We start from the raw sequence: 27,689 nt of genomic DNA, 5'->3' as shown, positions 1-27,689 counted from the left end.
TGTGTATGGCGACAAATTGGTAAATTTGCACCACTCACCCCTTGTAGCTTCATCCTGATTACATTTTATCTGGCTATGTGTAATGTAGTAGTATATTAAATACACACATCTTTGTTTGCAGTGCTTATTTACATCTTTAGAGATTTACTTACAAAAAAGTAAACATTTGTATGACTTATATGTAATTATTGTCAATTTTGGTGCGGGGGGGGGGGGTAGGAAAATACAGAGAAACTTAACTTGGCTGTGAAACATATGCTTTTATTCTTTCTTGTTGATATATCAATGAATGAATTATAACAAAATATATGTACAACAATTAATTTTGAAATATTCATGCACAATCAAATAAAGGGTTTTACTGTTCTCTGCACAAGAAATCGGCAATGTGAACAAATTGGCACCCTATCATCCCTACCTTTAATTGAAGAGAGTAGGTATCCTTCTATATTGAAAACAATTGCAAAAGTAAGACTCATAATAAGTTGTTTACTGAGGAAAAGGAAAAAAAAATGTATTTATTAATAATTCCGTATGATGTGATAATATCTCAATGATTTGTTTATAATCGTGGTACTTGTATTATGCATACATAAAAACGATAAGTAATGCTTATATTTATTAGTGAAACAGGACAGATTTTTTATATTTAGATTATTTAGATACGTGTACTAATCTTCATGCGGGGATCTAGAAAGGAGGGGGTCAGGGGATCTGGATCCCCTCCTCGGGAAAATTGGAGCTTATCAAATTTACATAGTAAAATTTTTTAAAATTGGCCTAGGACCCCCTACAGAAAAAATTAGCTACGCTTATGAAGTTCTCTACCATAACCGCATTTTTACACAAAAGGGGTGAATAAACCCGGGTTTTAAACTATTACTGGTGGTGAAATACCTTAGGGTTCAAACGCATCAGGTGGAAATGCACCAGGGCAAACAAAATCACTTAGATCCGCGAAGCACACTGCATTATTACTAGTCTACTTAGATATTCTGTGTAAAAGTAAATACAAATAATTATTTAGTTAGGTAGGGAGAAGTGAACATAGCATTTATTTGTATATAAGAGCATGTACGTATGATTTTTATTTAGAACAGTTTGATGTCGCTAGGATACATATTTTCAGATCCTTGATTTGATTGGTTAATTTAGATATTGAATCTCGAATTTCGAATCTCGAATCTCGTATTTCGAATCTCGTATTTCGAATCTCGAATCTCGAATGATCCTTCTCGGCTTTCGTACATAACTGCAGCGGTGTGTGCATACAAATTTTCATAACGCGCTAGCGCGCGTTATTCAATTTGTATGCACACACCGCTGCAGTTATGAGACTACATCTTTCAATAATTAATTATTCAATGCTCAAATATCCCTCCCCCTAAATTGTAACCACTCTCTAATTTCATGACTTAAAATCCTTTTTACATGCAAATTACGGCTTTCATTTTCTACCAGAGCATGAACAATTGGGACCTCTTTCTGAATCAAAAGGACATATAGAAGATTGGCAATTTATCACACCCTCCGACTTCTATTCTAACTTAGCAAGCCTCAATTACCAAAAACTTTTTAAAAATGTGCACCAATTTGCCAATTGGACATGGTTTTATATTATTGACCATTGGTTCTTTGGAAATATCTCACCCCCTTTTAATTCATTTTTAAATAATATTTTTATTAAAAACAAAAAGGGGGGGGGGCTTATCCTAACCTGAATGCCCTTCACCAAACGATAATGTATGCCAAGTTTTGTTTTAGAAAACCAAAAATGCAAGTGGTTTAAAGACAGATTGAGGTCATACAAAAGTTGACCAGAAAAAAACTTTACTCCTGTTATAAGAAGATGAGCTTTAATGATTTAGGAACAGAAATATAACTATTAAAAGTTTTCAATTCCTTTATTAAATATAAAGCACAAAATAAAATGGGTAAAAATTAAAAATGGATTTCTCAAAAAAAGTTTTAAAAGCAATGAAAGTCCTATCTTCAGCCTATTTAATAAGCTATTAAAGTTGCATATGTATGAAAAATGAATCAAAATGGTTTACACACAAGAACATCAATGATAAAGAAGCATACTTACAACACCCAATCCACCTTTTATTTAGTTACATAAAAGTCGGTCCTAATACAAGGAGAAGTACTAGTACTAATACATCAAAGCTAACACAAGCAACTTTGTAAATTCACTCATACCTAACAAAGGATACTTAATGAATCACAAAAAAAGTAAAAAAAAGGTACTTTTCATTTAGTCCTTCATCCAGAAAATTTTACAATTAGCATTTACAGTAAGACTGGTATAATAAAGCTTATATGCATCATCAATACACATTATCATTAAAGGCCCAAAACTTCTTAAAAGTAGACCTGATCCAAAATAACGCATCTGTCAGGTCTAAAACATGATTGGTATTTATCACTATCAAATACATCCAATGAAAGTTTATTTCATACAAGGCAAATAAATGTTTGAGATTAAGATAGCGATAAAAACATCGTGTCAAAAAATTAGCTAACCATCTACAAGATAGTAGTAGGGGAAAAATGCAGGAATTGAAAATTGACTGTTATAATGAATAATATAACTGTACTTGGTTTTTTATAGGTGAGCTGAAAATACAGCTCATGACAAACTCCCCTCACTCGGTCAACATCAAATGAAATAGCAGATAATCAATTCTGATATCAACAATGATAATAAATAATTTATCCACAATAAATAGATACAAGAATTCAAAAGTACATACAATACTTGATACTTTACTAAAACAACAATCAATGCTTCGTTAATAACGATATTTATATTGTGTTTACTGTTTACAAATACAGTACCTCATGTATCATTGTATGATAAAGGTTTGAGAAAATGAGTTGAATTAAAATTGAATTGAATTAACATGCTACCTTAATGCAAGTGCTCTGCTGACATATCTATAAAGATCATTGAATAGACAACATTTAGTATGCCAGCATATCAATTGTTGTTCATTGCGTCATCGTTATTTTATAATGTTACATCAAACAAGTGCCAGCTACTTATTATTTGCATCTAGGGTTAGAGCAAACACAAATATTATGTCTAAGAGACTATTATGAAAAATCCTAGACATGTTCAAGTCTTTCAGTTTCATAATTAGTGTTTTCTTCATTATTTCTAAATGATGCCAAACAGATACATGTACGTTTGAGAACACACAGCAGAAATTAAAATTTTTGAAACATGGTAAAATTTGCAAGAAATATAGAAACATTAAAATAACATAAGAGACTTGAGCAAGTTTAGCAAAATCTGTGTAAAATTTGTATAACATAAGCTATCATAGGTTATATCAGTCCGAGTATTTAATTAAGAAAATATGGCAGCGATTACTTTTCAGGTTTTTCAACTAGTTGTTAAGATTATACATCGGATATTACTTGTGTCTAAAGTTAAAAGTGAATTTTATTAATTCCCTTGTTTATGAATTATAGCATGGCTTAATCAAGCATGAAAAACATTTGGCGATTATCTACAACCAAACTGTATCAATTCTGTATATCAAATATGATATATTGTATTGGTCATAGTATTTTTAAGCTTTTGTAACTAATGAAAAGTTCAGATACTTTTCTGCTTATAATTTTTTTCTAAATAGGTAAAATGTAAGATATACAAGACCAAAAGTATCTGAAAAGCAGTTCTTTTAAAAAAAAAAAATTCAATATGTCTTTACATGATACACTCTTCTTACATAAAAATTTGAATCATGCTTTTCTGTGTTGACATTTAATTTGTTTAATTCATAAGGGCATTATACCAGAAGCAAAACGTTTAAGAGTATAATAATTTGATAATGGTAGCTTACATTGTTTCAACAACTTAAATAACAAAGTAAATTGACTCATATTTTTTTAAAAGATTGACTGTATTTTAATTTGAATAAAATGGAAGCAATCATGAACACAGCTGGAGGTTCCAAGGCAAAGTGGGTAAGCAATCATACAATGCACAGTGTACATTATATAAATTCATTCTGATACTCTTTTTTTTTTAATGTTCAATATTTTAAGACCTTTACTTCTTAAAAATTTACCATATTTTTTTTACAGTATTTTTAATTGTTTTTAACATTGTTTGTGTCAAATTTGGGTTTTTGATACTTTCCAATTTGCAGCATAGTAGCTTATAATCCTCCTTAAATTCAGCATCAGGATCCAGCCGAGTGAGTGCTTCTATCATAATGTCCAACAGTCTGATGTAACTTTCTACAGACACAGTCACTGGGTTTGGTATTTTTTGAAGAATGATTTGAATCCTATACAATCTATCTACATCATCTCCAGTACCAATGTCTGTTCCCCTGACTGGATTACCCCAGCCTGATTTTGGAGACTTCTCTTCATCCAGAATGATCCGATGTAAACCGTATAATACATGGATTGAATTGTCATGCTCCGTTTTTGATTCAAGAATACGATGGGATTCCTCTGGCAACATTGCCCTTAGTTTGTTTTTTTCTTGATCTGTTAAATTGTTTAATAGTATTTTCTCTGGTTTTCCTGTCTCTCTAGTGATTGTAGCTGCCATTACTTCCTGCGTCAGCTTCAGACCCTCTGTATCCAGCAGACTGTACAGCTTTGTACACAGTTCTCTATCTTGTTCATCTGTAAAATAAAACAAGAATGTTAAAGGCCATGAAAGAAAAATGACTGATCAGAAGATGGAGACGATCACAAAATTTTACTGATGAAATTCAAGCAAAATACCAGCTGATGTAACAGTTTTAAATAAATCCAAGAAGGCGGCGATATCTACCTTGTGTATTAGTAGGTAGAGGATATATATTGTTTATTATGAGAAAAATATATAATGTCACGAGCCTGTGGGTGAGATGTAAGGCAACTTTTACATAGGTTTGCATAGATCATTACTTCTTGTGAATAAATGTGATTGTCTCAGTTAAATGTTCTCAGGAAAACAAAACACATATAGGGTTTGTCAGTGAATGACAACGGTAATATATTGGGTTGATCAATCTTTTGACAACAGGAATATATTGGGTTATATTTGCCTGTGAAATTGACCGATCCTTTACCTTTTCGTAGTTCATAAAAAACCTGACTAGAGGTACAAAGAGCAAGCTAACAAATGATACCCCCACAAGAAAATACTAAACTAAAGTATTTCTCTATTGGAATTCACCTGGTAATGGATGCATCACTTTCCTTCCACTGAAATTGAACTTGCACAAATGACCAAACCTCAAATTCAGGACATTTACTATTTTATCAATATTTAGGTCAAGTCTTAGCTTCTTACCACTTTCCATTGCAAGATATGGTCCAGATGGAATCATACATTTCTTATACAATACATTGAACTTGCACAAATGACCTTTGGTCAAGAAAATGACACAACCTCATGTTATAAGTAATCTATCTGGGAAGCAGGGACTTCCAATGTTTCTCCATAAGAAAGATAAAGAGCAGACACAAATTATAAAAAAAACTTTCTTTCAGTAACCTTGACTTTGAACTTGCCCAAATGACCTTTGGTCAAAATCATGACACACCTCAGGTCATAAGCAATCTGTGTGTGAAGTAGAAACTTCAAATGTTTCTCTATGAAACATATGAACCAGACACTGTAGATGGACAGAAATACAAGGTGATTACTATATACCCCTCCAAACTGTGATTGCAGAGGGTATTATAAGTAATAACATTTACCTAGAAAAAATAAAAATATTTTTGTTATATATAAACCTGTTGGATGTGATATCCTTTGTAAACTTTCCACAGTGTCATCAAACACATCAGTTAATTCCTGTGTGTCTCCTTCATTATCTGATTTTTCTGAAACAATATATAAACCTGTTGCATTTTCTGCTGATTTTTCCTCATCCAGTTTTTTTCTTTGAACATCTAAAGAAAGGAAAAGTGCATTTTTTAAAAGTACTCCTTTTAGATTCATAGAAATAAAATTAAGTAGTTTTATTGATATAACAAAACTCTTTGTAAACAGAGTTTTAATTTTAAATCATTGATTAAAACCTGATGACATTAATGCCCCTTTTATTTATCATTATTTTATTACTACCTTGGATTTTTACTTTTTTGATCTGATAACTAATAAAAAAAAACCTTATGATGTTAAAGTCATCTTCAATATATGATGGTTTTTTAATTAAACAGTCTATATTGTACTCATACATCATCACATAGAGTGTAAGTTGTGCTCACCTGCTGTTGATACTCCTTCTTTTAAATCCTTTGAAATGTCAACTTCTGCAGATTTACATGTATTTGAGTCCACTTCAGTAGTTCGTAATCCATCGCTATCACCTTTTTGATGTTTTTCTAAAAGTACAGATCAATATTATAGAATGCAATGCAAATCTATTAAGGCTCATTGTAAGAAATACAAGGTTCAAATCCAGACTTAAATGTTACACATGGGTTAAATATGGTTTAAGGATCATGCTGTTTACTTAGGGTTTGAGTTGTTAAATAAGATTTTTATAAAGTTCAACGTCATGAGTAAATATAACACTTTTATCAAAGGTCTTTAACATACAATAGATGCCTGATTTTCATTAATATCATCTGTGGAATTTTTTCGCAGTTTTATTAAAGGTCATTCTTGAGCAAGTATAAGGCTTAGATTTATTGTAGTTCTGAATCTAGTAGAGAAGAGTTTTTAGTTTATAAAAGAGACTGTTTAAACTATTCAACAAGAAATCTTCAGTGTCCACTTTACAAAAGCTTCTTATGAGACTGAGGTACAGCAATATAATTCAACTGGAAATCTGTGCACTGTTATTGAATTGTTATTGAATAGTATAAGATACATATACTAACAACCTAAAGTTGGTAAAGAACACCTTTCATGCAATTCCTGCTTTGTATTAGAAAATATAAATGTAATCTTTTTCCTCTGCCAATAAAATCTCAGACATTCAGCTTTATGAAACAAAGCAGAATATTAATTAATACAGCTTGAATGATATACTGCATATAATCCTATAATAATCCTATGATAAAGTCACTCTCTCAAAATGCTTTAAATTATCTTTCTTTGAACACAAATTCAAACTCACTTATGTTGTGATATGTTGGCCACCCTAAAAATACCTTACATATACATGTAATCACATTTGTACTATTTTTGACAATTTTAAATTATGTCTTAAGTTTCAACCTCTTTATTTTCAATGGTATTCCTGTTGGTGACATTGGACATCCTTTACAACTTATCTGATCATTTGGGATTTGAATGAAACAAGATTAGGTAATACAACTCCAGCAGAACTATATATCAGGAAAAATGACAGAATCAACTTCTTTTTCTTTCTTTTTTTTTTTTGGGGGGGGGGGGGGGTTGGGGGCGGGCAGCAAAAATGGCTTAAGAATTAGGTGCCTAAGGCCATCAAAAATTAATTCCTTGAGTCCCAGGCCCACTTACATCTGATTTAATACTGCACATTGCTAATTTTATCTGTGAATAAATATGATAAAATTTCTCTAAAACGCTTGTTAATTCAAGAATTGTTTTTGTATTTAGGACCGCATTTTAGATACTCATTTCAGTATAACGCTTAACTTTAATGAAGAACATTATTTCAAACTTCGCGGTGCAAATGACTGTTCATTCTAGATACAAGACACTGTGTTCAGTTATGATCGTGACAGTTTTAGTTTAAATATAAAGAAGGACAAGCCCGAGAACCAAGGTGGGGAGGGGGGGGGGTGTGTGGACCTTGTACCAGTTGATCAATAGTGATACAACTTTTATGAAATATTCATCTATAAATTTTTTCTATAGACCATAACCACACAAAATGATCATTGGTAACCACCATAATGATATTACGATGAAACAAGCAATACATATTCACTATGAACCGATTGCATTTTACTTGTTACCTCTTGATTCTTCAGAGTTCTTTTGTTTTATGATTGTCGGAGAAGAGGGAGCATCTTCAAACTTCTCTGATGAATCTGATTCATTCATGTCTGCAGGATTACTAGCATCAGAATTACCTTAATGGAAATAAAACTTTTCAAGTAACTACAGCTTCGCTAGCGAAGGGTTTTCAGTCCACTCCACTCCCCCATAAACCCTTGGTAGAACTCGGTGATGTGGTGGCTCTATCTTGCAAGGAACTTGAGTTGCGCCTCTTGCATATTTACATTTTATTCGAATGAAACAACGGGTAATATACATGCTAAAGCATAAATACAACTTGAAAACATGTTGACTTGCGAGAATCGGAACATAATTAAGAATGCTATACGGAATTAATTAAGATATAACCTAGAGAAAGCAAGAGATGTTTTATCTACAGTGTCTGTAAGGATCTGTAACTGGGAGTGAAAGAGTTGCTGATATATGAAAGCTTTCATTCCATAAAACCAGGGGCATGTTTAACAGAGCGAGCGCTTGCGAGCCAAAATTCCCAATACCCACAACGCAAATTTTGGCGAGCGCTCTCTCTGCTAAACACGCCTCTGGTATTGTCGTTATGAATGTTGCAGACAAAAGAAATTAATTAAATAAAATACAGCTCATTGAACCTTTAAAAGCAATAACAATAAGCAGGGACATATACACTGACGGGATAGACAACTTCGCCCTGTTTACTTCCCACACTGTCATGCCATCCTTTAAAACTCTGTTCAATCCCAGTAAAATATATCGATTTTTAAAGCGATCTGGTAAGAACCTCGTTTGGGAGTCAGTGTACTCAAGCACTTGTGTATTAACTTATTAAAAGCCCCTAATTTTAATCAAAAGATCACACATTTGTTTGCTTTTAAAGTTTATTTATGAGCACCTGTTTTAAACAGTGCAATTGGATCAGCTACTTGCAATTGCAGCCAATCATAAAACGAAGCTTGCCACAAAGTTTTTGTAATGAGATCTGCCATGGGTTTATGGGCGTTCGGAGTGGACTGAAAACCCTTCGCCAGCGAAGATGAAGTAACAATTGTCATAGATTTTTAAAATTGTAAAGTTTGCACATTCATAACCAAACAATAGTACATGAAGATGAAATGACAATTTTGTGTCTTTATTATATTTTAACTAGTCTAGAATATTTTAAAATGTTTTTTTTCATAATGTTTTAACATTCTTTTGCGTGATATAAAGAAATCAAAAGGTGACGAAATAGAAAGCATTTTCCTTTTCCCAAATACAGATTTGGAGCGGTATCAGTTCTATTAGGTTGTTATTGACTTCGAAACTTTAAAACAATTACAGCGTATTCAACTAATAATAATCTAACCACTCCTTCTTGCTTCAGCTATATTTCCATCGTCCTGCCTCATTGTTGGTGGACTTTCTGAAGTACTTGTACCTTCCACCTTAATCCCTAAAACTGGTTGCTTTTTTACAATGTTCTCATCTGTCATTGGAGAGACCAAAAATATAATAGATAAAAAAGATTAACACAGTTAATGTGTATTGGAGGAATCAAGTTCTATTAGATTAATAACTTTTGACTATAAAACATTTTTAACATTCTTTTGCGTGATATAAAGAAATCAAAAGGTGACGAAATAGAAAGCATTTTCCTTTTCCCAAATACAGATTTGGAGCGGTTTCAGTTCTATTAGGTTGTTATTGACTTCGTAACTGTAAAACAATTACAGCGTATTCAACTAATAATAATCTAACCACTCCTTCTTGCTTCAGCTATATTTCCATCGTCCTGCCTCATTGTTGGTGGACTTTCTGAAGTACTTGTACCTTCCACCTTAATCTCTAAAACTGGTTGCTTTTCTACAATGCTCTCATCTGTCATAGATAAAAAAGATTAACACAGTTAATGTGTATTGGAGGAATCAAGTTCTATTAGATTAATAACTTTTGACCATAAAACATTAATTACAAAGTATTCTCCTTTACTATTGGTTCTAATTTTCTAACCATTCCTTCTTGCTTCAGTTATATTTTCAATTTCATGCATCATTGTTGGTGAACTTTTAGGAGTATCTTTTTTTAAAAATGGTTGCAGTTCTAAATTGTCCTCATTCCTCACTTTGTCACTCGATTCTTGGCTTTCTATAGGATAAGTTGTCATTTGAAAGGAAAAAAAGTAATATTTTAAAAAGATTAACACAGTTAAAGGGTATCAGAGTAATTAAGATATGATAATTGAACAGAAAATATTACAGGGAATCATGTTGAAACAATCACAAAAAACACCTAGATGACAGGTCCTATTCAATCTGAGGATTTTAACTAATGTAACCACTCCATCAGCAATAGATTATTGTTTGCTTCAAAAAACTTTGCTCAAAAAACTGCCTAGAAGTTGGAGGAATGCCTTCTGGTATGAATTTTGTCATGTGTTTCTTTATCACCAATGAACCTAAAACCTCGAGGTTCCTAGTGTAGTAAACAAAGTTGTATGCATGATTTAAGATTAGCAGATCAAATGGACATTACATACCCATTTTTTGGCAGGAAAAACTCCACTTGCAGAAAATAGATGACCAAGCATAAGAATTTAAAGAGAAAAAACCTATCAAACTACTTTAAGACTTGTTTATTGAAGCTTGAATTTGATTGGGTAACATTTTTATGTTTATCTATAGCTCTGAGATTACCTCTAGGGAATGTTGTTAGATCTTGTATTGCATATGGTAGATGAGTGGTTTTTCAAGTTTTCTTAAGTTTAATTTCTAAAGAAAGTTTTGGTTTATTGTTGTTACCTCGTTCCGTCCCCTGTCACATTTACTTTCTCAAACAGCTCTTCTATTATAAACCTGCAGCAAACTGAACTCTTGGAGTTTGATTTGTATCGAATCGCTTAACAATGGTTTTCTCGGGGTGTCAATGTCAACAGTTACCCCCCAAACAGGCACTATTTATATAATATTATTGGGGTGTCATTTTGAAGTTTGTGATCAGGTTTCAGAATTTTTTTTATTATGGTGATCGATGGGCAACAAAAAAAAACGTTTGCAAAAAGAAACAAGTTTGGTTCCAAGAACTCCTCTTTCAACTTTTGGAGTAGCTACGTCATCTCTTGGGATATGATAGGAGCTGTCCTATAGATGTGCAACATAGTTTTAAAAATTTTCACCCAGATCCAAATAGTAGCAGAAAATAAATGTTTATCACTTCATAAAAAACCTTGATCCCAGATCACCTCATGATTTTACTAGAACTGTCCTAATGGGACTAATACCCCCGCAAGGCTAATTTCAAATGGGACAAATAATTGAATTGAATAATAAAGGTTTGGAACACATACAAATTTAAAAAATTCTAGAATTGTAAAAAAATAAAAATTATTTAACAAAGAAAAATTAAAATCAAAATTGTCAGAATTTCATTGTAAATACATATCTATAACAGAAATACATTAAAAAATGTATGTATCTGATGATATATATATTTTTTAAATTTAATTGATTAGAAAAACAAACAAAATGACAACAACCCCTCCCTTTGCAGTAAATGGAAATACCGGTAGCCAAGCAATGCTCTTCTGTTGATAAAACTTTCAATATCTTTCTAATAAGAGTCTTGACAGATGCAATTAGTTGTTTCAAATTTTCCTCACTTTCTCCAATGGCACAATGAAACTCCATATCAGAAAATTGATCCCATAGGACTATGATTTTCTTTGATGAGCTTGTTCAATTTAATAAACTCCCAAAACATTACCATAATTACCATACTATGTAAAAATATTTAAAAAAGAAAATTTAATATTACAAACAATTTTAAAATTGCCAAAACACTACAATCATATCAGTAATTTTGAATTTCATTTAAATTAATGCCAAACAGGGTCACTTCATCAATTTACTTGACTAATAAATTTAAACAACTTCTAAAAATAGTTTAACTTCCTTATTAATAATGATATTATTTATTTCCTTATAATGATAGAAACTTTTGGTTTACATGAAACAGTTTTAAAATAGCCCCAAAACCATCACTAAATTTACAGATTATCAATTTTCCCTAAACACATGCTCCATCTGAACCATGACTCAGATAATGGCTCCCTTGGGACAAATGAATTCAGTCACATTTGTCATTGATGTTCTTATTAGCTCCTAAGAATTTATCATTGACAAACAAAAACTTTGCATTGTCAGTAGATAGAATATTTATAAAAAATAATCTTTTTTATTAATTAAGACATAAAGACAAAAAACTTCCATCTGGATGTATTTATATAAATATATTTTAGAGTGTTTTAATGCTATTAATTATTTAATAAAATCTGTAAGGATTACCTCCCTTACTTTTCAACATCAGTGTACAATATACAGAATAAGGAAAATGAAAACTGTCATAAAATCATTAAATCTTGTCTTATCTGAAAAAAAATTGCAGGTGCACATCTTCAGATGGTGTTCAACATATGTACACATTTTCAAACTGTTCCATGCATTAATCAAAAATTCTATAGGGGGGACAAAGTTGTATCTACAGACAGACGGACAGACAGACAGACGGACAGGGTGAAACCAATATACCCCCCTAAACTTCATTTGCGGGGGTATAACTAGTTGATTATTAGAAAAATATGACATAAATTTGTTACAAACAGACACAAACACAAAGATTAAACAGTATTTTTTCCCTTTTCCTTCAGATTGGGGATATAATTATCATTTTCATATTTGTGTTTAAACATATGTTCTGGTACATGTATTCACTGCCATTATTTTAAATGCTTTTCCTTGAAACAATAGTTTTATAATGTGCCATATTACAAAATAAATCATTCAAATTGTAATTCTAAGCAAAACAAGAGTTTCATACCTTTTTTGGATAAGATGAAGTATATCACATAGAGAGATACGAGGGGAGCAATGATGCCCAAGATAATTGGCAAGATAATCAGCAAGGCATGCCTGAAAATAAAAATAAATAAAGAGTGTATATTCAAGGTACAATTGCCTAAAAAAACTAAGCAAAACAAGAGGGCTGGGTCATATCTCATCTTTAATACCTTAGGATTTTGAGTCAACCGACTTCCTACATTTTGGGGAGTGGAGTAGACTGAAACCCCTTAGCCAGAGAAACGTTTCGTGTAAACCGTTTAGCGTTTCGTGTAAACCGTTTAGCGTTTCGTGTGAATCGTGAAGCGTTTCGTGTAAACCGTTTAGCGTTTCGGGCAAAGCGTGCGAGAACCGTGTGAAACGTTCATCAGATTTCATTCGGAACTCTCTGACAGTTTAATTGTTTCAAAATAGCGCTCGTGTTAAACATTATTTTAAACTGTTTGTGATTGGCAAAACTCCTATGAGATATTCTCGTGAAAAAAATCTATAAGAAATGATATACTTATCTTTTTACAAAATTGAATTAATTTTTAACAAACAAAAGAAAAGTACGCGTATTGAAAGAAGACTAGTTACTGAGACTATTTGGCTGTGTACAACCAGTACACATAACCTCGGACATCAGGTAAGACCTGCACCTGGCTGAACCTGTCAATCAAACTCTGTGTATTCGTTTTCATTGGATGGTCACTCGTCTCTTTTTTTGTCAATAGCCAATAGAAATTTAATGACTTGAAGGTAGACGGAATCAGTATTTGATGATGCACACAATTTCAATGATAGATTATTCAACATTAATTTGTACAAAATTAAATGTAAACATAGAAAAGAAATATTCTGTTCATTTCTATGAAATGCAGGAAGTAAATTCTTCTGAATCCCGATTAAAAATAGTTCTACAAGTTATTATTTTAATCATTTAAACACTGATAACGGAAAACAACAAGTAATCAACACACGGAAATTTTCCTAAAATGTACACATGCAATTAATTATTATGGGAATCTATATGCACTGTACTAAATTCAAATAGATTATGATAGATATATTGTACGCCGTTATGCGGGGCGCCGGTTATGTATACGAATATTGAGACACAAATTTAAATCATTTTTTATTTTTTGTTCTATCCGAAATAGTAATGACAACTTTCTTTGTTTAATCGATTGATTTTTTTTCTGTGATATTATGTACGGAACATTTATTTACGCGAATGATTCGGCATAAAAAAAATTATTCGGTTGTTTTATAGCATTTTTCTAACTTATGTGACTAATTTTATTTTACATAACTTTCAAAATTATCAATGTAAATATAATTACAGGTTTATTTACTATTACATGTAGTATTTTTACATCGTATTCTCTGAAACTAATAAAAATATTAAGGCGAGAAGAACAAAAAAATCCCGCCGAATTCTGAAAAACCGATTTCAGTTTGTAATCATACGGATTTTATTTTTGGTATTAAATATTATGTTACAGTAACTTTTTTCTCTGGAATTTTTATTATTTACGGCACTGATAAGAATCATGGATATTTCTTTTGAGCAATAAATATATTTATAGAAGTAATATTTTTGGCTAATTCTGTGAATAAATAGTTTTTTGCTTTAAATATAAGTACCAAATTAATTTAATTAATCAATTCAACACTTATGTACATATATGTTTCTAATATCGGTATTTTATTTATTTCGTGTTTTCTTAAAATTAATTCTTACTAACAGAGTCAGGGTAAAAATCCGAGAGGAACCGAATCGATCAGGATAAAAGCGTGTCATTTTAATAAAAAAAAATCAACATGAAAATTGCAGCTCATGTTGCTTTAAAGATAGATAATCAAAGATGATATAGGTAGATACTTGGTCATGTGTCAAAGTATTTTTAGAGATGAAAAAAGAAATGTTCCAAAATCTACTATTGGTGCACTGACAACGGACAACAAAATAACAGCATATAGAAATCATCTGAGTGAAAATTCATTTATCTAACCAAAACACTAAAGAATCATGAAATTTCCATTAATAATTGCTCTTGGCAAACAGTTTTAGAGAAGAAAAGGAGATCATTCGATGCACTTACAAATATAAAGAACATATTATCACATGAGAATTCAAAGGCTGTACGCTTACCTTGTTGTAACAGGTAGTGATGTACTCATATATTTCTTAACATAACATGCGGTGTCTAAAACAGAAGAAATTATCAAGTTTACTTCTTTATATCCACACTTTCTATAGAAAGTTCGGGTATATTGTTGTTACCCTGTTCCGTCCGTCTGTCACGTTTTACTTTTTCAAACTGATCTCACATCTTATAAATCAGCAAACTGAACTCTTGAAGTTTGATTTGGGGTGTCATTTTTTTGTAAAAAGGTTTCAAAAATTCTCTTGTAGTCCTGGGGTTAAATAATTGGTAAAAAATGACGTTTTTTCCACAAAAATCTTCTTTCTCGAACTCCTCCTATATTTTCAACAATAGACAAGTCATCTCTTGGAATATGTGTTGGGGTTTCCTAAAGATGTGCAATAAGGTTTCAGAAATTTCAATTTTCCTGGGGTCATTTGGTGGATAAAAAAACGGGTTTTTAAAAAAAAAATTCTGGTTTCAAAAATGTCAACATATTTTGCAGTAGCCAAATGATCTTTTAGAATACGATTGGGGATGTCATTTTGAAGTGTGATCAGGTCTCAGATTTTTTTTTACCACGGGGATCGGTGGGCAACAAAAAATGACGTTTTTTTTTTGCACAAAAAAAATTGATTCCCAGAACTCCTCAACTTCTGGAGTAACTGCGTCATCTCTTGGAATGTGATTGGGACTGTCCTAAGGTTTTAAAAATTAAAATTTAATCCAGGGAGTCAAATAATAGCAAAATGTTGACGTTTATCACTCATAAAAAAACATAGATCCAAGAACTCCTCTTATGATTTAATATACAGATACATCATATATTGGGATATGATAGGGACTGTCTTTTGGGTGTGCAATAAGGTTTTAAAATTTACATTTCATCCAGGGAGTCAAATAATAGCAAAATATTGACGTTTATCACTCCCCAAAAACCTAGATCCAAGAACTCCCGTTATGATTTAATGAATAGACACATCATATCTTGAGATAAAATAGGGGCTGTCCTATAGATGTGCAATAAGGTTTTTAAAATTTAAAGTTCATTCAGGGAGTAAAATAATAACTCCCCCCCCCCCCCTAAAAGAAAAAGTTTCTTGATCCGCGCATGAATTTCTCCCTTCACTGTAAGTAAAATTGCGTTTTTTTTATTTCTTAAAATAAAAAACCTTGCAATGCCATTTTAAAAATTTTCCTTAAATATACTTAAATTTACACTTCTTTGAATTGTCGAATGGTCTATTAAAATCAAAATATAATTTGAGGTCTAAAAAGTTTTATAAACTGGTAAAAAATGTTGTTTTTTAATCACATTACATCTTGCGTAATTGACAAATAATATATTGAGATATGATCAGGAGTTTTATATTCTACATGGGGATCAATAACTAATATTCAAGTTAATTCAAATTAATAGCAATACATGATTAAAATTAAATGTTTATCCTCCACATCCACCCCTCCCCCAATCAAACCTGATTCTAAAGATTCAGAGTTTCTTACATATGTACGGTAGCAAATTATAAATCATTTCTGGAACCCATCTAACCGAAGAGCTGGATAAAACTAGTACCCGCTAATGTGGCCTGCAGACCTGTGTTGTGTACGTAAATTTAGACAAAGATCAGTTATTTGTTACATGCATGTATTTTTATGACTTTATTAGGTAAATAACTATGTAAAGCAAACATTTTAGTCTTAAGGTGGTACAGGACACCTGCATATCTGCCCATTACCTGAGTAATGCACTCCCTATTGAAATAAACAAAAAAGTATAAATATATTTTCCCCTAAAATGTTACTTAACAGTTAAATGCAATGGGTTAGCTACGCGTCCGTAGTAGAGAGTTCAAATCATGTTGGGGCTTTTCTATTTTTTACTTATTAGTTTCCAAAAATTTAAAAACTTATCTTTTTTGGCCAAATGCATGTATTGTGAAATTTTAAAATTTTAAAAAATCATCATAAAAGAATTTTGATTATAACGCTCTTTTATCCACATAAATATTGACATGTGTCTTATACCACCTTAAATCAGTAATTATATCTTCTGTCCTTGCAGTTCTGCAGTGAGAACCATTGCGCAATATGATTACATGTATGTAATTTATTTTGCACTACTTATAACTTTTTTTGTTGCAACTAAATGTACAGGCTTTCGTTGTTATCAAAATATTGTGATGGATATTTATTTATCCATGAGGAGTGTGGGGGAGGGGGTTCAGAGTAATATATGTAATTGTGTTTGCAGGGGAGGGGGGGGGGTGCGGGCAAGGTGTATTTTTGGTACTATAACGGCAGTATAAAGGAATTATTAAGGGGGTGGGGTATAATTTTATTTTGTTTGCAATAATTATATAGACCATACTTTCTATGACATGAAATGTTAAGATTATTGATTAACTTAAAAAATCTATTCACATGCAAACAGTTCAACTCCAAATCGTACATTAAAGGCTTCTTATTGATATTATGGGATGGGATCTCATCCTCTGTGAAAATTATAAGTTTTAAAAATTACAGCAAATTGCATGTAGCCTTCGTTTTTACTAAAAACATGTACTATAACAAAGCAGTGATATTTAGGAGTAAACACTTGGTGCGGGTATAATTGTCTAATGATAGCATCTAGTTTTCTATTGCTCAAGTGAGCTTTTCTTATAACTTTTTGTCCGGCGTCCATCTGTCCGTCTGTTCGTCCGTCTGTGTGTCTGTCTGTAAACTTTTTATAATTTCGACTTTTCAAAAACTACTCGAATTTTAAACAAATTTCGCACAAAGCATCATTGGGCCAAGGGAATTCAGTTTATTAAAATGAAGGACCACGTTCTCTTTTAAGATAAAAAGTTATTAAAATTTTGTTGGTGTTTTTCAAAAATTGTCTTCTCTAAAACCGTTTGGTTAGAAAAGTTGAAACTTGCTTGGAAGCATCCTCAGGTGGGTAGATTTAAGTTTGTTAAAACTATGATTCCCAGGGGTAAAGAGTAAACCTTTTGCAACAAAAGCTTAAACTAATATCAGGAAGAGTTGATTGGAGTTTATTCAAACATGGGTCCGGGTGTAGGGTGGGGCCATAATGACGGGGGCCAAATTTTTTATAGGTATATATAGAGAGAAAATCTTTTGAAATCTTTGTCCCAAAGACCAATTAACCAGACAAGATTTAACTTGTCTTGAAGCATCTTCATGTAGGGAAAATTTAAGTTTGTTCAAATTATGATCCCCAGGGGTAGAGTGGGATCAATATGAGAGGTCAAATTTTTATCAGGAGAAATAGACACAAAAAAAACATTCAAAAAGCTTTATCTCAAAAACTTGGATGGGATTATCCTCAAGAAGCAGATATCTTCTTAGAAACCGATTTGCCAGAAAAAACTGAAACTTATGTAGAAGTATCATCGGGTAGGATAGATTTCAATTTGTTCAATGATAATTATAGAGATATCCAGGGGAACAAAAATTTATTTTTTAATACAGAATCTACCAAACTTTATGGTCCAGATATCTTGTATGTGACTTCATAATGCCCAGGTTTTACTCTGTCTATTGTTGCTCAGGTGAGCGATGTGGCCCATATGCCTTTTGTTATAAAACTATCCATATTCAAAGATATCATTAAACTAGATTTTGAAATATATGACAGTAACAACTAAGCATCAATTAACTCTATTTGCCTTATACACTCCTCTGTATCTGGATAAATGAAATTAAATCACAAATAAATATCTACATAAATGTTCGTGATATGATAACTCTTGCATAAAAGATTTGTTGTTTTCTTTTTAGGTTATCCCAAACTAAAAAGCAATGTGATATATTGGCTATTTGTGATCTTCAAACATAGACATACAGTCCTTTAATTTTTGTAGTATACATGTAAAATACGAATTTAATTTCAATGTTTGATAAACTTTAATCATAACAATTTTGGACAGTAACAAATCAAACCCGGCTGCTTATATACATGTAGAAATTGGGTTATTAGCCTCTAATTGACACAACTCTTTGTTCTTGACCTAAAGAGTGAACAAGAATGGAACTTCTAAAAAAAGTTTGACAATTGTTTTATCATCTCCAATTCATTTTTCTAACCTAACCAACTTGATGAAATGGTTCAGAAGACAACAAACTATCTTTAATAGTTTGAAAGTTTAATTCTTTGCTCAATAAGATATTGAAAAAAGAACTCATGAGATTTTTAGCTTTCCTTCATACTATTTCGCATTGAAAAGGCATGTCGATAAAATCATTTAATTTAATAATTTTGACATGAAGTAAAAAGGTTTAAGAGTAAATTAAGATATGTATTTCAAAATATCACATGGACTACATTAATTTGTCGTCAGCCGTCCTTTCAATTAGGTCATCATTTCATTTTGTCAATACCGGTATTTATCCTCTAAAGAAAAAAGAAAATGATTAATTTTGAGGGACACAATAGGTGACCTATATACGGCGTTTATAGGCTTAAGGTTGCTCGACACACCATGCATTATTTGATGGGTCGATGAAAAATCGTTTTTGAGAAATTTTTATACAAAAATGACACCAATATCGGCTTCAAATTATTTTTTATAAAAAATTTTTGTAGAACCCTGAAACATCTTATTATCGGCGAACAGGATATATTAAAGCTTAAATTTGGTATCAATTAATGTACAATATAATAATCTATAAATACATATCAAAGACCGTTATATAAACTTTATAGTATTTTTGTTAAAAAAAAATATTTATGAAAATGGAAAACGAGAATTGCTGTGGATTTTTTTTTAATCTATTGATAAAAACTGCAAATACTCTGTTACTGGCTTTAAACAATTGCTGTACAATTATATTTTAACAAAAAATTGAAACGAAATTGTGAAATTAAGAAAAATTGGGAAATCTTAAAATCGAACCAATCCCGATCGAATGTAATGAAGAAATGACAATAACAAACCGTGAACCTTTTAAAAAATCCATAAAACGAAATACAAATTCAAAGCAGAGCAACACGGTCCTCCAAATAGATAGAGGTAGGATCAGGTGCCTAGGAAGAGTGAGCATCCTCTGCTGACAACTGATCCCGAACGAAATCATATAAAGTTAGAATATATCACAAGTTTTGCCAAAAATTTAGTTTGCTTAGCTGTAAAATGATTTAGTCATTTAATGATTTTATAATTCATATCAATTTCTCAGACTAAATTGCAGCCTTTTTGTGAAATATTTCAATTTTAAAATAATTCTGATCTGGGTCATTTTTTTTCAATCGGGATCGGTTCAAATTTGATAAAAAAGCAATTTTCCTAAAATTTCGCATTTTCGTTTCAATTTCTTTGAAAAATATCATTGTTTAGTAAGTACTTAACGTGACTTTATGTTATTTTTTAAATTTAATCCATAGAAAAAAAAACGATACTAAAGATCCATCTAATAATTTGTTGTGTCGGCGAACCTTAAGAACAAATGACCTATATAATGACAAAATAATCAAATGCAATACTAATATATCTTTTGAAAATTAAATAAATGCAAAAAAGTGCAGGCTCGAATGCTTATCTTTAAGTTGAAAAGTTTTAACGGCTGTACATATAACTATCTTACTAAATATATAAAAAAAATTATGTGGTTTGAATTTGAAGATTTATGCTTTGAAACTTGCAGATTTATAAACAATATATTTATGGAATTAATATGATGTTTGGGAAGAAAAGATAAAGTGGCTGCATTTTTCAAGTAAATGATATAAATATCTCATTAAAACTTGTACTGTATTATTGGTTGTCCTCTTCCTAATCCCAGTGATTATAGAACATATCAAACACTGTTTACAGAAATATAATACATATATAAGACACTCAAATCTGAATAAAACAAAATCATTAAGGAACGAAGCCTATAGTTTGTGATTTATACAATTTTTTTAAAGTGTGTTTAGTGTCTTGAAAGTAAAAAAAAAAATTAATGTACACTCATAACGCAATTTGAATTTTTTTTCTAGAGTGCTTGGTCACAAATTTAACGCACTTTGTTTTTTTTCAAAGTGCGTTCATTTTTTCCCAGTTTTAACGCACTTTGAAAGGGTTTTTCAAAATGTACTTTTTTTCATAGTGCGTTGTCACCCACTATGCAGAATGCAGAAATAGTTATCAACACCTAAGTTGTGCTTGTGTAAATGCTTAGTCTTTCCATTGACGAAGATTACTGTAATGAACGCCGCTCCAATGAACACGGATTGCCATGGAAACATAAAACACTTCATTTGTTCATCTGTTGAATGAATGTATAATATTCAATATCATTACGTGCTGAAACGGCGCCGTGATCATGAAAACATGTAAATTTCTAAGAACTATAATCCGTATAGTGTTTAGAATTCAATGCATTTAAAAAATGTTTTACTTTTTCCTATCAGTAATTAGTTATAAGTTAGGTGAGCGTACCATGTATATACCGGATTTAATTCATATACATAGAAAGCCGAACAATTTTCATTCATATTTTACATGTATAATATATTTTCACTGAAGACTAAGTACCGTGTTTCATTCAAAATACATGTATATATGTTATTAAGTATTGATCGTTTAAAACTGAATAAAAGCCAAAATCCTTTTTTAGTAAAATAAAAATATACAAACACATTATACTGATTCAATATCCAATGATTTATAGGATCTAAAGACCAGTGTTGATTGTGCACTTATGGCGCATTGGAAATGAGCTGATGCTAATAAACTGAGAATCCTGGGATATGTTACCGTGAACGTAACATACATGTACAGTACCGATCAGACCCAACCTAACACCAGAGTAAACCCCAACTTAACCCGGGTTTACAATTTCGGTTTACTTGGAGTTTACTCCGGGTTAACTTTGGGTTTACTTTGAAATTGCTTTTGAGGTCAACTGTATGCACTGGAGTGTGAAGCAGATTAGTATTTTATCTTACCATCATACTGCCTTTAATTCCTACCCTTTGTATATTCCGAATACACAGTTAGCGTCTGCTTTTAGGGGTATACTTCTGACTGGGTTTACTCTCTGTGTCCACTCTGGGTTTACTTTGGGTTTACATTGGGTTTACTCTGGGTCCACTCTAAAAAACCCAGAGTAAACCCAGAAAGTAAACCCAGGGTTTAGTTGGGGTTTACTTTCTGTTAGGTTGGGTCTGATCGGTACTGTACACTGGTGTGTGCTATACACAATACTTTACGATACTTTACTGTCAACTACAGTATACAACTGATAAACGTAGTTTATCGACTTCAAACTATGTTTAGCTTATTTTTGCAAATTTAGCATGCCATAAATAACAGTATTCTTATAAAAATTTAGTTGTTTTTACATGGACATTGTATTACACTCGCAAGTTAGTCTGTGAAATAGAAAACTACTTTTACTTACATTTTGTATTCGTTGCCGATAAGAACTGAACAGTACCCTGTGAACAAGTCAGATTGTTTTTTGGGATGCAGTTCCTTTCGTCGACGTTTCCTTCTCCGTATGTGTCGAAAAAAGCACATTTTCCTTCAAATAATAGCACATTTTATAATACAAATAATAACACAGTTTTTGCCAGCACCCCTTGAACAAATGATAAAGATCTTTATTCTATATATCTTTTAATCGATATATCTGACCATTTTCATGATTTCCGAGTACTTGACTAAGTTATATCTAAGTGGCGTTATTCAGTTAATCGAAGACACAGAAAGATGAAACTTGTGCCACAAAGGGTTCAAGTAGTTTGTATTCAAATTATTTTTATCTAAAATCAAATATCTTTTTAGATTAAATCAGTGAAATGTAAGCATACTAGGTCCTAATTTCGACATTCGGCGCAATGTCAAAAACAAAATATCGCTTTGCGTCGGTTGACAGTGGTTTTTTTCGGGTGTCAATTTCAACTGTTACCCTCCAAAACAGGCACTATTTATATAATGTAGCCCAATACTATGCAAGCCATTTAGCGTTTATTCAGTGCACGACTGTTGGTGATCATTGGTGATGTTTTGTGTTGGTGTCTTTTAATTTTGCAATAGAGGTTGTAAGTTTTTGTTTTCAGCTGGTCTGTTTCGTATTTAAGTATGTTTTTTAAAAATAGTTGTTCGTTTTGCATAAACTTTTTTTACCCTTATATCCGCCCATGCAATGGTCTTAGGTATATATTATATAACTATTAGATTCGACAAGGTATGTCATCTTCATGCAAACAGAGTAGATAATGTTTCTTGTTGACAATACTTACAATGGTTTTGTTGTACAGCTTTAATATTTCAGACACCCAATTCCTCTTACCTCCGGGAATCCACTTCCAATCCCTACAGGCCTCATACTCCTGGGTATAACTTTCATCCAAAAGACAGTGGTAATCATTTGGATTACTGCAGCTCAGACGTAACTGTTGATTTGAGGGTTTGGCTAACTCCAGACAAGTTGTTTTCACCAAAAGCCTTGACTGTGATGGGATTCTGTGAGAGACATAGAAATTTTGCATTAAACATAGACTTCACTGCAAAGCCTTTACTTACAGGGGCATTCTTTAAGTTAAATTTTGAACAGAACAAGATTAAGCGAAGGGGAGAAGTTTTTGTCTTTATACTGGATCTCAAAAATTTAGAAATATTTCATGACTTTCACTTTTGACATAATGGACTCTTTCACTTTGGTAAGGGTCAAATTTGTCTGTAAACCATTTTCACTTTATTTAAGACTCAGTTATATAGATGACTTTCAAGTCTAGTGCATAAAGGATAAAAATACCAGATAATATGGCATATAATTCAAATACATCTATACATATATATATTCATATGTTATACATATAATTATGTATAATATAATTTAAGAATGCCTAAATTGATTTCTAAAGCAGTTAGCTGTCTCTCCTGTTCATCAGTAAAATGTTCCGTTTGTTTAAGGGTTAAGAATACTGCAAACCTTTTATTCAAAAGGACTTTTTTTTATCTGAATTATGAGTATAGGGGAAAAGGGAAATATATGTTCTACTTTGTCCGTCCAAAGACTTTTTAACAATTTATAGTGTGTCTTGAGTAGGTCTTTTGTTCAAACTGACCAAGCCACAGCATATACACTTTTACTTAATAGGCATTCCTTGGGTGAGGTATGAGTAAGATTGCATGGGCAAAGAAGAGGGATGTCTTATGTCCGATTCACAGCTGAATTGATTGAGGGATGGATGAACACTCAAAGATAATTTCATCCTTATCACCAACATTTTAGAAGTTTTATGGAAATTTGTTTAAAACTCTGAATTAAAAGAAATCTAACAAATATAACCATGCCGATCAATCATAGACACCTGCCGATGTATATTTTTCTCATAAAGCTGCCCCAAGTTTATTCTCAAAATACCAAATATATGAGGAATGGCGATGAAATTAAAACGAACAATATTACATAATCCTATATTCATGTGGTTTACAGCAATCGTTAGTAAAGGATCAATGAAACAGAACCCTTTACCTCTTCTCTAGATTTGTAAATTTCTGCTCTAACATTAGCTTAAATAATTTGGGTATATAATGAGGAAGTATCAGCATGTAACGTTAAAATATCAGCATATAATGTTTAAGTATCAGTATGTAATGTTGAAGTATCATCATATAATGAAAATCATCTACATAAGGCAGTTGAGGCATTCCATATCATCACTTTCCCTGCACTATGTGTTTATGTTAATATTTCAAAATGTATGAATTTTTATACATCTTTGTATAAGATCTGTAAAATAAAAATCATATATTATCCACATGTATACTTTTTACTTGTATGTTGATTAATTTTAAAATCGATGACTTTTGAATATTCATATCAGTGCTAAATTTGGAAGGGATTATCCGAAGTATGAAGCAATTATGTCAATTTCTATCCTCCCGTTAGCCTTTTTTCACATATCTAAGGCAGTAAATGCAGATTGAGGGGTGATTTTTATTAATGACAGGTGTATCGCTGTTTTGGTTAAATCAGTCAAATGTTAAAATGTTAAACGACTGATCGAAAGCATCAGAATAAACGGCTTAGATTCAGCATGTGGCCATCATAGGCAACTGCTCCAAAAACTTCAATCTTGTCCAAAATCGTAACTACCTTCAGCATCCAAAAAATGGTTCAAAACAAGTACAGGTGACTCTCGATGGTTCGGAGTCCATGGGACTAAGGAAAAACTTTGAGAGATAAAGAGTTCGTTTTTTAAAAGATGGGAATTTTCCAAGCTGATCGACGGGTTTTAAATTTAGTTTACCAGATGTTATATAAAGCCATTTATTTCACGGATGTGCTTTAAATAAAAGGTTTTTTAAAAGTTAAATATACAGATCAGAATGTTTTGAAAACTAAATAGAAATTAAACTAAATAATTTCGTGTATGTAAAAAATTATGCTTTCTGTATTATCATGATGGAAGTTTTATCAAAGCTTTAAATAAGAAAAAACAAAAGAGATGTTTGCTTTGGCAGTGATTAATTCAGAAGTTCATGCATTCTTATGTACTCATTACATAGAGAATAAATATCAAGGAAAGAAACTATGGACACCGTTCCATTATCAAATGACCCTAAATACCACGCAATTGACTTATTAGCACGCGCTTCCTGTATGCAGCTATCTATTCCTAAGAGATTAACGCTGCAATATTACAAGTTTGAATGTGTGTTCTCCTTCCTTATATGCCTAATTGCTGTCCACATGAATATTCAACTAGGTCTACCCATGGCCAGGTCTTTAATACCTGGGTCAGCGACTTTCTAGGAGGACGAAAATAAGCAGTAGTGTTAAGCGACAAGAGTCCCATGGGCCACATCGCTCACCTGAGCTGATCCTGTATAAATTAAAATCCATTTTTCCCTGGATATTCTTATATATTTATTATCATTAGTCCCTTTTCTAACAGGATGATTTTATAGTCATATCATATGTTGAGTATTTCAGTTCTCAAAAAGATCCTTTAAAAATAGTATATAAACCTTCATAAAACTCAGAAACCCTTGTGATGCACAAGATTCGCCCAGGGGCCAAAGTCTAAACAATTTTAAAGAATCAGCAATATGTCAAAATGAATGCATATAAGTAAATATATATATCATAACAATTCAGCTTTTGTGAATATCATGATTTGAGCGAACTTGAATCTACACTACCCGAGAATGCTTTCACACACGTTTTCAAGCCAATTGGTTTTGAGAAGAAGATTTTTAAAGATTTACTCTATATATTCCTAAGTAAAAATTCGACAACCATTGTGTCCCAACCCTACCCCTTGGGGTCATGATATAAACAACTTTGAATTAACACTACCTGAGGATATTTCCAAACAAAATTTTCTCTATTATAATTATCTTATGTAAAAGTTTGACCTCCCATTCTGGCCCCACCCTACCTCCGAGGGTCATGATTTTTACAACTTTGAATCTACGCTACATGTGAATGCATCCAAGTGTCAGCTTTCCTGGCTGATTAGTTTCTTAGATGAAGATTTTTAAAGATTTACTCTATATATTCCTATGCAAAAATTCGGCTCCCCATTGTGGCCCAACCCTACCCCCGGGGATCATGATTTTCACAACTTTGAATTGCACTACCTAAAGATGCTTTCACAAAAGTTTTAGCTCTTCTAGCCATTTGTTAGTGTGAAAGTTGTTCATTTAAACTACAAGATGTATTTATTACAAATAAATATATGCAAATGGTCATTTTCGATTCATATATTGGTTTTGATAAATATTCGGCAAAATAGCTCAAACGCAATTTTTAAAGATAGGTAATCAAATATTACATAGCTAGATAACATTACATTATAGATTACATAAATATTGTCACGTCGCCAGGTCATTTCAGAAAAATTCAACTAAAAATGTTCCAAAGTTTACTATTGATGCATGGACAACGCATAACAACACATGAAAAGCATTTGAGTGACACCTTAATTCTTTAACCAAAAATGGAAAGAATCATGACATTTATAATCGTCTTTGGCCAGTTTCACAGAAAAAACAGGGAATGCTCACGGCAACTTAAAGACATGGAGAGCAAATAATCCCCTGATTCGGATGAATGCAAAGGTTTTAAGCTTACCTTGTTGTACTAGGCGGTGATGTACTAATCTCTTTCTGTGCATAACATGCAGTGTCTTAAAGAGAATATATCATCAAATATACTTCATTTATACAGTAAATATCTATTTTCAAATATATATTAAACTGATTGTGTTATATATGACAGTAACAACCGTGCACCCGCTTGTTTGCATCATACACTCCTCTGTACCTGGATAACTAAAAAAATGGATATAAATAAAAATTAACACAAATGTTTGTAGCAACTTAAGCATAAAAATGTCGATTGTTTCTACTTTATGCATTCCAAAACAACTAGCTCAATGATAATTTGCCTTTTTGGCCTTTAAATTTGTGTAGTATAAATAAAAATTTGACAAAATGACATGTGGTGATATCGAACAGTGTTCAATATTAAAGTCCACAGCAAAAATACAAAACTGGACTAGAGAAAACATGGACCTCTGAAAAACATAAGAGATAGATCAGGTGTCATATATACATGCATGGATGAGTGAGCATTCTCTTCTACCGGTCACACCCGCCGTAATCGGGAAAATGGGAAAAAATAATATCCTTATACTTTTAGGTGATTATTTATGGCCTAACAATATTTCTTTTTCATCACCAGTCCATTACTTTTTTAATACCCTTATCTAACGGATCAAACGGCTTTAAATTCAATTTT

The 27,689-nt window shown here is 31.8% G+C and overlaps 1 protein-coding gene across 2 annotated transcripts in view; it reads right to left on the bottom strand.

The window, feature by feature from the left end:
- Positions 1-1,885: 1,885 nt before the first annotated feature.
- The window catches only part of LOC105346393 (uncharacterized), a 47,868-nt gene continuing 22,064 nt past the window's right edge, over positions 1,886-27,689 (bottom strand). For both annotated transcript variants that reach the window (XM_066080073.1, XM_066080072.1), the window contains 12 exons: positions 27,021-27,075; positions 23,226-23,398; positions 22,332-22,454; positions 14,942-14,996; positions 12,785-12,876; positions 9,923-10,069; positions 9,671-9,790; positions 9,279-9,398; positions 7,915-8,031; positions 6,232-6,348; positions 5,755-5,913; positions 1,886-4,653 (listed from right to left, as the gene is read on the bottom strand). In XM_066080073.1, the coding sequence (XP_065936145.1) occupies positions 4,079-4,653; positions 5,755-5,913; positions 6,232-6,348; positions 7,915-8,031; positions 9,279-9,398; positions 9,671-9,790; positions 9,923-10,069; positions 12,785-12,876; positions 14,942-14,996; positions 22,332-22,454; positions 23,226-23,398; positions 27,021-27,075 (1,853 nt within the window). In that variant the 3' untranslated portion in view covers positions 1,886-4,078. The remainder of the gene's footprint in view (positions 4,654-5,754; positions 5,914-6,231; positions 6,349-7,914; positions 8,032-9,278; positions 9,399-9,670; positions 9,791-9,922; positions 10,070-12,784; positions 12,877-14,941; positions 14,997-22,331; positions 22,455-23,225; positions 23,399-27,020; positions 27,076-27,689) is intronic.

This window comes from Magallana gigas, chromosome 3 (genome assembly GCF_963853765.1).
Source record: "Magallana gigas chromosome 3, xbMagGiga1.1, whole genome shotgun sequence".
NCBI lineage: Eukaryota > Metazoa > Mollusca > Bivalvia > Ostreida > Ostreidae > Magallana > Magallana gigas.
This window is presented reverse-complemented; position numbering and strand designations above follow the sequence as displayed.